Genomic DNA, 12433 nt, shown 5'->3' with positions numbered 1-12433 from the left:
ACAAAATAGTGGCTATTTCTCAATGACTTTATGAGCACTATTATTTTCAATTATCAGTCCGAAAACTAACTAGCCCGTGCTATTTTTGGCCAAAAAAAAAAGAAAAAAAGAAAAGAGAGATGAAGCATAACTCTACAAAATATCACGACGAGTCATCACAAAAAAATAAAAATAGCTAGCTAATATTTCTTCAATGAAATTGATTATCATGTGAAGGAAAATATACACAACTTTCGCCTTGTAATTTAATGTATTACAAGTAGGGGTGGGCATTTGGTATTTCGGTTCGGTATTTAAGAATTTCGATTCGGTATTTCGGTATTCGGTTTATCAATTGTGTATACCAAATACCGTATCAAAGTATTTCGGTACGGTTCGGTATTTCTTATTTTGGTTCGATACGGTTTCGGTTTAATAATCGTTAAATAAGCAACACTAACGAATGAAAATAATCGCTAAATTCAACACTAAGCAGTAAGCAACAGTGCACAATTCAAGGCAAGACTAACGAGTGAAAGTGTGCAAGTGCAACAGTGCACAATTCAAACTTCAAAGCTAATGCAATAACGATTAAAGAGTGCACAATTCTGTGCAACAATGCACTGTGCACAATGATTAACAAGTGCAACATCTTCACAGTGCACAATTCAAACTTCAAAGGCTCAAAGCTGCCAATTCAAAGTGCACATTACACAATTCAAAACTGCCAACAGTGCACAATTCAAAGCTACCAATTCTTCCTAAGTCACAAATAGCCACAATTCAAATCTGCCAATTTTGCCTAACTCACAAATGACCACAATTCAAGTTTAACACAGTGCAGCAAAATTAAACAAAAAATAGAGACTCTAACAGTGTAACAGTAGCAACAGAATTAACTTAATCTTAAATTATACTCCAAAATTCAATACTACAGCTACATCAAAATTCATATCCCAAAATTCAAAATAACATTCCTTCTCCAACAGTACAACTATTATTATAAAAAAACTGAAGATTGAAGAATGAAAAGTTATGAACCTGTTGAAGAGTTGAAGATTGAAAAATGAAGGTAAAAAATGAGGAAACCAGCAATCACACTTGAGAGTCGTCGGCGCCGAGGTCGTGAAGTCGCTGTGACATCGTCTGACTTGTCTCTATCGCGCCGAGGTTCTCACTTCTCTGAGTTCTCTCTCACAGTCACAGTCACAGTCACAGTCGGTCTCTATTCTCTTAAGTTAGGTTTCTGCTTCTCCCTTTCTAATTTCCTATAGTGAAGTGAAACTAGGGAAAGACCAAAGAGGGTAAGAGTTGGGCCTTATTGGGTTGGGCTGGGCACTAGGGCAGTGTAGAGAATTAGAGATACAACATATTGGGGTGAGCTGGGCAGTATAGGTCCAACATAAAATTCTTTAAAAATTCGGTATTTCGGTATACCGAATTTTCAAGATCCTAATACCGAGGACCGTATCGTTATACCGAAATACCGAAAATATAATACCGAATTATACCGAAATACCAAAACAACCGAAATCAAAATACCGAATTAATTCGGTCCGGTTCGGAATTCGATTTTTCGGATTTTATGCCCACCCCTAATTACAAGCAGCTATTGTTTCGTATAAATAATACTACTAGTAACAACTTATAATAACTATATTGGTTAATTTAGACTTTTAATCATTTAGCTTACAATTGTTTTGAGTCTTTTTCTGTTGCCAAAATATTGTTATTTAGTCTTTACCAAAACGCTTATAGCCTTATACAAGCCAAAGATGCTTGTACCGGACATCCTCTGGACCCTCCTCCACTCCAATGCCAAAAGAAATTTTAAAAAGTTAAATTCTTCCAAATATTAATTTGATTCTTATCCAACCAAAAAGCTGGCGATCGCCAGTCATTTCCACCACCATCTCCAAATTTCCAGCTCTTCAGTACAATTCTAACACAAAGTTACATCTTTTAGTGGAGTATTCTTCCATATACAAGATTTAATTAAGCTGGTTAATGGGAACTACTACCACGCCAGATGAGTGGCCGCCGAATGCGGAATTCCCATTTGATCTTTTTGTATGGAAGAAACACAAGGCTTTTTGGGATGCTGGAAATATCCAATTCACCGATTCTTTTGGCAATTTGTTCTTCAGAGTTGACCGTGGTCAATCGTCCGATTCATCAGCTCATAGTCAGAAACTAATTCTTGATGCATCTGATAATACCCTCATTCGCTTAGTTCCATTAGTTGTAAGTTTTCTTTATTGCTGCCTTTAATTTGTTGAGATCATGTTTTAGCTGCTTAATTTAGGAAGAATTAATTAATTAATTACTAAAAGGAAGCTCCTTTCTATGTGAAAATGGAAATTGAGAGTTTTAATGTTAATGGTGCTTGTTATTGACTCTATTAGGGGTCGTTTGGTTCGAAGACAAGTTATGTTGGAATTAGTTATACTTGGATTAGTTCTTATTGACTGTTTGGTATGTTATATTAATCCTCAGATTGTCAATTTTGGGATAACTTATCCTGAGATTACCATTCCACCCTCTGGCATGTATAAGTTATTCCGGTACTATTTTTATTCCAGGGATAACTTATCCCAAGAATAGTAACCAAACAAGGTATAAGGTGGTGCTAAAGTTTCATCCCAGGATTATTTTTGCTTATCCATCATACCAAACGACCCCTTAGAAGCTAATCAAGTGATCAGAAATTAAATTTACCGGGGTTATGTCAATAAACAATTGGTTTTCCCATTCGTTGTTTGTTTTCTTACTGAAAGAAGAAATCAAGTTTGTTTGGATGGGCAGATGAATTTGGATGAGTTGTAATTATCTTTATTCTGTGAATATAGCTGTCAGGATTACTGAAGATGAGTTTATTATTACAATTCTTTTTTATAACCGAGAAATCTAGCCCAACCCCGATTTTGCTCACAAGCTTCAAAAGTAGGTGGAGTATGAGCCCGCCCCTCTGCCCTGCTCTCACTTGATACCATGCTTCAGTCAGTTTCGTAACGTGTGCCTAACCCACAGTTCAAGTATTGCGTCCTTATCACCGAACCAAAGCCCTCTTGGGCTACTGAAGATCGCTTATTCTCCATTTTTAAGCTGGTCAAGTTCAGTATTGATTGGCAATAAAAAAGCTCAGTATTCATGGTCTTTTCCCCAACACTAGAACTACAATCTTTCTAGCGGTTGATATTTGTTGTTGGCGCTTGCTATTTTTTGAGCTGAACACTCAACTAAAACTTTTCAGAGGTGTCCAATCTTCTATAGACATTCTGCGGCTAGAGATGTGTGAAGAGGTCATTCGACATTCGAGGTATAACTGTATTTGGCGAATGATCTGCACGAGAGTTCCTTGTAGAAAATAATATGCAAGTTTGACACGTTAACGGGAAAGAAAGTGGTGCAAGTTAGACTTGGGAGGGTTACAAGTCACCTTTATTTTTTTATTTTTTTGTGATAACCATGTAGAAAGGTATATTCTGAGTTATTGAAGAATCTTAATGCATTGACATTATCTCTTAACTAACCAAGGAAAGAGATTTTTGTATGCTTGTTTATCTTCTTAATCTCTTTTCATTTACTACTTTGAATCTAAGATGTAGTTTGATGCTATTTCTTTCTGTCTTTCTTGTAGAAAGGATTATGGCAAGGCTTTATGGTAAATGATACTGAAGAGAAGGAGTTGATGTTCAGTGTGAATAGGACTCTAAATACATTTACTACTCTAGAGTTTGATATATTCCTTGGTGATGGACTTGGTGAAGGCAAAGAGGCTGATCTCAAGATGAAAGGTTCTGCCTTCAAGAGATCCTGCACCATCTACAAAGGCAATTCCATAGTAGCTGAGGTATATTACGGTATAAGCAACTGAACTAGTCGAGGTAGAATTATATGATACATGTGCTAGTGGGAGGTAGCAGGGACCCGGTAGAATAGTTGAGGTGCGCACAAGTTGGCACAAACACCATTGTTACAAGGGAAAAAAGAAAAAGAGCAAGTGAAACTCAAGTTTTAAGGGAGGAAAAATCACTATGACTCTCTGCCTTAAATGGGCTTGAGATGAATTACACCTCTTCTGCTAAAACCAACATAAGCTCTATTAGGAATCTTCTACACAGGATATGGCTATTTCAATGTGTTTTCTCTAGTTATGAAGAATATGTTTATAGGAGGGGAAAAAAAAGACTTTTACTGACTTTCCCTCCTATCGAAAGGTGCTTCCAACCCCCCCAAGACATCGCTCGTTTGTCCTACATAAATATTTATCTTCTCCAGAATTTATCAGGGAAAAGCTCAAATGGATTCACATCGTGCATCATACTTCATATCTTGCATTGTCAAAGAAACAACCAAGGTTCACCCTAGGGCCATATATATATATATATAGCATGATACTTCTTCGTTTTTATTTTACCCCAGCAGGCAATTTTTGGGTTGTATAATATACTTGGTTCTCATTGAATCCCTGGATTTTAAATTTCACTATAGAACTGTGTTAGGCATTAGAGTTGGCAATAAAAACACTCTGTCAACCCTAGCTTAATATTCGGCTCGACTATTTCCTATACAATGTGGTATAGTATCTAGTCATTGGTCGCATTGTGACATTTTGTCAGGTAAATGCTGTTTCCTGGTAGAGCCATATATGATAAGAGAGCTATATTTACACGAGTTGTGCTTGAAGGTGTAGGTTTCTTTGAGAAGGAGAAAGTGTAGGTTTTGACAGATCTTTAGACTATACAGTTTCTTATTGCCTTCTCAATTCTGGTTTTTGTATTATTGAGTCGTTTGTAGCATTAGCTTTCACGTAACTTTCATGTGTTTTTGTTTCATGTTTGTCATATGTCTGAGTTTTTAACCAGCTTTCTTGTACTAAAATGCAGACCAGCCTTATGCACACACTTGGATTCCGGAAGCATTTCATTCCAAGGAACAGATTTCGAGTAACCATATTTCCCGGTTTTGCTGAGCTTAGTCTGGTTGTGGCTTTGGTTGTAATATTCTTTGATAAACGGAAGTTTTGGGTATAAAAAAGGATAAATTTCTCACCTTTTATCTCTTTATGGAGAACGACTTACATGACAGAACTAAATTATGGGCCTTCAAAAAGGAAATTACTTCTTATCTTCCTCTTGTTGAGGAAGAATGGGTGTAATGTCTAACATATCAGAGGTTACCAGAGTCAAAGTTCGATTAACAATTGGGGGAAAAAATGAGCCTTCTTTAATGAATTAAAACTTCTTTATTGGTATTTTCGTGTTACACGATACCTGTTGTTCTTGGTTGTCATTGTATACTGTCTTCTAACTGTGTGCTATTAATCCAAGACCAGGAGGAGCACTGCTTATCTATATCATAGCAAGGTGGATGGTTGTGTAACAAAGAATTAAATTTTTGGGTAATTTGATGTGCTCTAACTCCTTTTTTCATTTCAACGTCAAAAATTTCATTAAATTACAATGTTAGGAGTGCGATTTTACATTTTTCCTACATAAAAATTCAAAAGATTAGCAAAAAGTTTGTTCGGATAAGAAGATATAGCATCGCGGAAACCTTGAGTAAAGAAATATCACCTTTGCGGTCCACTTTGCTATAATGCAAGTTTAAAGGATAACACCTGAACTTCAGAAGGTAAAATATGTGGTGCAGTTACAACATTATTGAATACAAACACCAGATCAGGAAAACAAGTCGTAAAAGAAAATGAAGAAGAATAGCTAGTGTGAAGATGTATATATGAATCTGTGACAATGTTCTGGATATGAAAGCTTACAAACACAGGCTATATAACTAGCCTAGAGTACAGAGCAAAATTTCCAGAAGTAAACCTGACTGTTTTCTCCAGAGAGTTGGTCAACAGAGCAGCTAGATTATTTGCTGAGAATGACCAGAATCACAGAGCATAACAGATTCAATAATTTCCCTGTTAAAATCTCAATGTTATCTCTCTAAGTTGGAGTTTGCGCTGCTCATCGCATGAAAGGAACCAGCCATCTCATTTCTGCACCATTTCCATGTGACAGATAATAGATTTTCTTCCAGTTTTCTTCTGTAAATGCCTCACGTTGGATGAGTCTTTGTCTGCCACAATCAGAATATTTCACAAAGAAAGTTAGTACTAAATGCTGATCTTCTATGCCACATAAAATTCAATGGCTCATTTTAGTTATAATCCAAATTCTAATAATGGGTCATCTGCATATTGATTTCGGATCATTTATACCTCTTTCAACTCTGACCATGGTAATCAATAGAAAATAACTTTACGCTAGCCTTCCGTAGTTGTTACTTCTTTTTCCTTTTTTTCTTCTGATAAGTAATGGTTCTAATTTTTATTAAGTAGGTCTTTCCATCGTTCTTCTTCTTCCCTTGCTTATGTTCATCCCCCCCTCCCTTTTTTTTTGGGATAATTCAATTGTTCACTCCTTTTCTCCTTGTTAATAATTCAAGTGTTCTGCTTTTTCTTTTCCCTCTTTTTTGTTAAGTTGTCTTTTCTTCAGTATTTACGTGAGTGAATGGTGAGAACAGGATCCTCAGTATTCACTCTTCTATTCTTTTTGATCGAGTATCCTTAGTATTCATTCTTTCTTAGGTTTTACAAGCTATGAGCTTACCTAAGGTAGTAATGACAAACGGCCGCAGCTTCATCCACACTATATCGTGGGAAGTTGATGCGAGCATCTGCAGGAACATCTGGTAAGTCTTTACGCAGCTTCCCTACAGCAGTTGAATGCGAGAAAGCACCCACCATCATATTGTCGTGAATCATAGACCTAAATGCATTCACCTGCATATGATGGGGCTCTATCAGTAACCACACTTAAACAAGTAAGCTACAGTAAGAAGAGAATTTTAAGAAAATGTAACAATTCATTAAGATTTTTCACAGCCATGACAAACAAAAATCAGATGCATCCTTAGTTGTTTATCAACAATTAAATCTCTTGCAGTTAACCAAGAAGTTTTAGTAGTGAAGTGTATCGAAATTATTGGAACGAGGCAATCCATAAGATTACATGTCAGAATTTCTGGCGCAACAGAATAAAGATAGCTAATTTGCTTCCAATTCTTGCTCTTACAGAATTTTAAAAAATAAACCAACATAAATTTATCAGTGCACGATAGATTTGAAGGCATATTGAGCTGAGAAAGGCTAAGAGCCTCTAAAACACTGATAAGATCCAGAACATGGAGTATTTATTTGCTGGTTCTTATTTTTGGTGAATCAGTGTAACTTAACAATAGCTAGTTAGCTACAAGATGGTGCCAGTGTGCCACCAAAAAATTGAACGTAATGTCAGGCCAACAAAGGCACCAAGCTCCAAAAAATAGACCTTGGCAATCTATTCATTGTGGTGTAGCCTCTAGCATCGAATGTACAAGCGGTTGAGAGCTGCTGTCAGCAAACCAGTCCTCCCATGACTTGGGAGAGATCTTTGCTTCACCCCTTCCGAATCAATAACATGGGGCAAAATGGGGACTTCCAAACATCATTTTTTGCTTTTCCTCAGCCATCCATTTCCTTTCAAAACATTATCCACACTAAAAGCATATCCTAATAATTCAGAATAGAAAGAGCATATAATCACATTACAAACTCTCATTTTCAATATGTTTCAACTACAAGGATGGCACTACAGGCAGTATGTCACAGAAAGATTTGCTTTCCGTCTCGAGTAAGTGCTGCATTTTCATGGTTACAGTAGTTCACTAGCTTTTACCACTTCACGATCTAAGTAAAGTTATCGAAGCTGTTCTAGTCTTTAAGACTTGTGAACTCAAGTTTTATTGATATCAGCAGCATTAAACATGCTTGAGAAAGAAAGAGAGAGTTTCTCAAGCCCTCAAATTCTATGTAATAATTTTTTTACGACAGACTTTATCAACATTGTATGCATGTGAATCAGTTGAAAAGTATGTCTAGTTAATACTCAGATAGGCAGCATAGATAAATACTTTTAGATGTCATTTCACATTACTATATGTGACAGGTGATCTTTATAAACCAGCCCAAATTATGCAAAAGATAAGTTATGACACTAGGATTTTGCATTAAAGCTTCCATGGATGCTCCAGACACAAGAACAGGATTGCTCTAGATCAAAATAATTCCATAGAGCTTAGATATTATTGAACACAATTTCCCAGATATTCCACCAAATTTTCTTCTTAACATTCAGTTTTTATATTCTCAGTGTTCCAAGCCAAAATGATCGAAAAACGTGGAATCAGAAAGAGGATGCCCACACGATATAAACTTGAACCAAGGACATCCTAGATCCAATTAAGCAGCCTAACATCTTTATATTAAACACAGTGTCTCGTTGCTCAAAAATCATAACAAACTGACCGCGAAGAAAATAAAGGCAGGAGAACTGTGTAAATAATTAATGAAGCAACATTCTAGAACACTTCAAGCGCATCTTACAGTTGCAAGTTCCTTAGCATGAATAGGTCGGCAAGACCGAACAGTTACTGGCTCCTCATACTCGCTGAACGTGAACCAACTGTTGTACTGTCGATTAACAAAAGACAAATCAGGAAAAAGGAAATTAGCCCTATCTCGGGAATGATTCAAAGGGCAGAGACAAGAGACACAATCACAGTGAAGAGAATTTTTTTCTCACTTGATCAACTGCAATAAGAACAGGCACGTCCTTCACAAGTGATAATTCTTCCCTTAAACGAATTACCACCCCAACAGCGGCGTGTGTGGAACTAAGTCCGACTTGAACCAGGTCAAGCAGAGTATAATCTTCTGGTATTTGTACCACATCAGCACCCTTCATCCATCCAACACCAGCTCCCTCTCCCAATGGAATAGGTTCAAAAATTTTGCAGGGCAACTTTTGGAGGTGATCTTTATTATACTTCAAAAAGTCCTGAATTGAGAAGAGAGCGAGGAATTAAAAGTATCCCAAAATTTGATTCTTAGACTTGTAAACAAATTCAATCAATAGAGGAAATTACACTCTCTTTAGAAACTAGTTCAAGATAATATATGGCCAATATAGTATCAAATTTATCTTGTTTGAGTATAAAAGTTATGGTAGACCTGCACATGTATTATACTTTAAGTTTTTCACAACCTTCATGTGTACGGAATATGGACAAAAAGGGAAGATATTCTTAGCACAATCAACTCAAGCACTTGATAGAGGAGATAGCGCAATAGTAAAGTCACGAGAAAACATGCAGATATTGTTCTCCATATTTGCTACATGACATTGAAGTAACAACTTTGCATTCTTTTTCCAAAGCAGCATATCAAGACCAACTGTGTGTACATAGCAGTGCCAAGTTAAACAATTTCCAAATATAGCCTACTAGAAGATCTTTTTCCACTTCCTCATGGACTTAACTAAAACCATTTCAGCATTTCGTAAGCTAATATTTGAAACAACGAGCATAGAGAAATTGGGTTCAATTTTAGTTACTTAACTATCGATAAGGTAAGATAATATTAATTACCACATGGAATTCATCTATTCAAATCATAAGTCTCGTATATTAGAAAAAATACAGCATTCTTGCCTGGAGAATATTTGCTGCTTGCACAGGAGTATCCCATAATCCTGTTTTAGGATTTTTATAGAAAAAGCCTCCATGAGTCCATTCTCGGCCTTTTGGAACGTAAAGGACTAGCCAACCTTCATCACGTGCCCAATGAACAAGCATTGCAAGGGCAATACTCTTTCCAGAACTTACAGGCCCATCTAGTACAACTTGCTTTCGAGCTTTGTGACCTGCAAGTTGAGGAACATCGTAAATTATTTCTCCTAATGGTGAGTCGCTGTTCAGATATATAAACCAGTTGAATGACGTCAGCATCACCTGTCACGAGGTCTCTGCATAGTCTTTTGACAACTTTAAGGAGGATTTCAATAAGTGGAAGAAAATATGTCCAAGGACTAGAGAAGTGAGAAAAGCAACTGAAGCTAATGTGTATAGTTTATTAAGGGAAAACATGAAATCTGGTAACTATAAGGGCAGTTTTATTCTGCAACATGATCTATGAGTCCATGACAGAGACTCAGTTTTAGCTCCGAAATGACAGAAATCAAGTATGTTTGACGCTTCAGTAAGCAGTGCAGGCAGCAAAGGAAGGGGCGTAATGGCAGTTTTAGTTATAGAATAATGCAGATATTAAGGAAAAGAAAAATTACAAGTGATCACTGTGATGTAAATTCCTACTCGTGTACTCTTTTCCAAATTTGAGGACATTGAATTTTGTTCCAACATTAAGAAAAAAGAAAAGGAAAAGCAGCCAATTTGAAAAATGTGAAAAGCAATGTGGAAAGGTAGGTTCTTGGTAGATCAAGTCATCAAACAATCTCCATACTAAAGGAACGAAAGACTTCAAAGTGAATTTTTCCATCACATAAAACCATCTTGTGCAACCATCTGCTTCTGATTTCTTAAGAAGTTTATACTGCCGAAGGTATCCTTACGAGTTGATGCTGATATCTTCAATTTAACATCTTCGGTCAGTAACCTTCCACTAAACACTTAGTACTGAAAGTAAATCAACAAAAAAAAAAAATTGGAACGGTGACAGTTTAATTAACAAACTCGCGAAAACTAAATTCGCTCAATCAATCAACTATGCCTCGATCTGAAACTAGTTGGGTTCAGCTATACAAATCCTGTGTAACCATTCTGGTCTATTTTGGTCCATTATTCAATACTAAATATTTAAAGCAAACTACGAATTCTACAAACGTAAAAGTCCATACTCTATTAATCTAAATTACGCGTCAGACCTTACAAATACAACTCTCCTCAATCATAATTCAGGTAAGACAGGTAATAAACCCTTGAACAAATGTAACACCAAAAAGACAAAGAAGGCACCTTTAGCATTAGACTGCACTGTAGGATCAACAATACTTCTAAAATTATCTCGAAGATCCAGAAAACTCTGCCGTATCAGCAATGCATCTCTCATTGAGTCACCAAATTCCTTCAACATCCCAATTGGTAATCCTTCTGCCAAAAGACTTTCCAGCTCCTCCCTCCTAAAACAACCATTTTCATTAGTACAAATATAAACCAACTTACTTACAATTTACAAAGTGAATCCAAAACTTTAATTCCACATGTAACAAGTACCACTGCACCTACTATACCTTTGTTACGAGATTTTAAGTTTTATGCACTGACTGTGTGAAAAATATTAACACAATCAGGTTACTTATTAGGTAATTACATGTAAACCTCTTCATAAGCATTAATTGGTAATATGATTAAATGGTACCTAACCTGCTATCACATGTTAAAATTCATTTACAGTGTAAAAACAATTGCAGTGTATATACTTAAATACTTGTTATAATTGGAAGCAATTTAGTATAAACACATATCAAAAGTATACAGTTTGAGCTAAATGTACCTGAATTTCATGTAAGTACACGTGTCTTTTTTGGTGAGTTGTGAAATAGAAGCTGCGGAAGTGAACAATGGACGACCATTTGGACCAATATTAAGGGATTCATCCTTCTCGTCTTCTTTGAGAGCGCGTGCACGAAGATCCTTGTTGAGCGATTCAGCGCCTTTGGCTCCTGTAGCGGCATTGTCGGGTTTTATGTCGGGTCTGAAATTGGGTTTATTCGGATGTGGGCCTTTTGCGAAAGTTCTAGAAGAAGAGAGTTTGGAAGGTGCTGAGATTGCAGCGGGTATGAGGATGTCGAAGGTGGTGGGGTGGGATTTCACCGCCGTAGCGGCTGTTCGGAGAATTGATCGGAGCATTTCTTCAGGGTTTTGGAGCTTGAGGGTTTAGGGGATGAAAGCTTCCACTGTTCAGTGGTGCTGTTGCATTTGATGGGTTTGGAAATTTGAAAATTCTAAGAGGGTATTTTGGTCATGTAACGGGAAAGTGTGGGTAAGCCCAATTTTAAGGTCCCTTTAGGAGCTGGGCCTCAGAGGCTGATAAATAATTGAAAAATTAACCCAAATAGCCGTCCACTTAGTCTTTTAAACTAAAAATAGCCGGCGAAGGTATAATATGTATATAATTTATGTATTATATATGTATACCGACTAAAAAAAATAAATATTAAATCTGGATGGCTATTTGTATAACAATCCCCTAATAATTAGCTCGAATTAGCTAAACGTTTTCGTTACAAGATGTTTATGCTTGGTCAAGTTTATGCTCTGTAAACTAGTACTGTAAAACAGGCGAAGTGCAGCAATAACCACTTTTAATCCCGCTATATAAAATATATCCATAATTTATAATATATTTAAAAATTAGCTATTTCATCAAAATTTAGGACATAGTATCCTGAATTTATGAATTACTAATTTAAAATTCAGGACATAAGATTCAAAGTTTAGTACGCGATGTCATAAAATTTGAATTTTGAGGTTTAAACTCTAGGACGTCGTGTCCTGAAGTTTGAGCAAAATTGGCTAATCTTTAAATAAATTGTAAACGATGGATATA

The 12433-nt window shown here is 36.3% G+C and overlaps 2 protein-coding genes across 4 annotated transcripts; one reads left to right on the top strand and one right to left on the bottom strand.

Moving 5' to 3' along the window:
- The first annotated feature begins 1719 nt into the window (after positions 1 to 1719).
- LOC104113437 (protein LURP-one-related 7) lies at positions 1720 to 5236 on the top strand. 2 transcript variants are annotated; one of them, XM_009623599.4, is made up of 3 exons: positions 1720 to 2223; positions 3620 to 3832; positions 4869 to 5236. In XM_009623599.4, exons 1-3 carry the CDS (start codon positions 1987 to 1989, stop codon positions 5013 to 5015), a joined length of 597 nt encoding a protein of 198 aa, XP_009621894.1. In that variant the 5' UTR covers positions 1720 to 1986; the 3' UTR covers positions 5016 to 5236. The 2 variants fall into 2 exon arrangements, with proteins under 2 accessions (XP_009621894.1, XP_018632274.1); XM_018776758.3 differs by having other exon boundaries at positions 1731 to 2223; positions 3620 to 3842; positions 4869 to 5033.
- Positions 5237 to 5544: 308 nt separating this feature from the next.
- On the bottom strand, positions 5545 to 11821 carry LOC104113438 (uncharacterized). 2 transcript variants are annotated; one of them, XM_009623600.4, is made up of 7 exons: positions 11378 to 11820; positions 10840 to 11003; positions 9520 to 9731; positions 8613 to 8867; positions 8414 to 8500; positions 6600 to 6772; positions 5545 to 6066 (listed from the first exon to the last, which is right to left on the bottom strand). In XM_009623600.4, exons 1-7 carry the CDS (start codon positions 11731 to 11733, stop codon positions 5955 to 5957), a joined length of 1359 nt encoding a protein of 452 aa, XP_009621895.1. In that variant the 5' UTR covers positions 11734 to 11820; the 3' UTR covers positions 5545 to 5954. The 2 variants fall into 2 exon arrangements, with proteins under 2 accessions (XP_009621895.1, XP_070034008.1); XM_070177907.1 differs by lacking the exon at positions 8414 to 8500 and having other exon boundaries at positions 11378 to 11821.
- Between the last annotated feature and the right edge of the window lie 612 nt (positions 11822 to 12433).

Source organism: Nicotiana tomentosiformis, chromosome 6 (assembly GCF_000390325.3).
Source record: "Nicotiana tomentosiformis chromosome 6, ASM39032v3, whole genome shotgun sequence".
In the NCBI taxonomy this organism is placed as follows: Eukaryota; Viridiplantae; Streptophyta; class Magnoliopsida; order Solanales; family Solanaceae; genus Nicotiana; species Nicotiana tomentosiformis.
Note: the sequence above shows the minus strand (reverse complement) of the source record. Positions and strands in the feature narration are given on the sequence as shown.

Bases quoted from the DNA above. Each gene is read 5' to 3' on its own strand.
- LOC104113437 (XM_009623599.4), top strand. From the start codon at position 1,987: ATGGGAACTACTACCACGCCAGATGAGTGGCCGCCGAATGCGGAATTC. The intron at 2,224-3,619 runs GTAAGTTTTCTT...TCTTTCTTGTAG, and splicing joins TTCGCTTAGTTCCATTAGTT to AAAGGATTATGGCAAGGCTT. The intron at 3,833-4,868 runs GTATATTACGGT...ACTAAAATGCAG, and splicing joins GCAATTCCATAGTAGCTGAG to ACCAGCCTTATGCACACACT.
- LOC104113438 (XM_009623600.4), bottom strand. From the start codon at position 11,733: ATGCTCCGATCAATTCTCCGAACAGCCGCTACGGCGGTGAAATCCCAC. The intron at 8,501-8,612 runs GTGAGAAAAAAA...GTTAATCGACAG, and splicing joins TTCTTATTGCAGTTGATCAA to TACAACAGTTGGTTCACGTT. The intron at 6,067-6,599 runs GTAAGCTCATAG...TGATTGTGGCAG, and splicing joins GTTTGTCATTACTACCTTAG to ACAAAGACTCATCCAACGTG.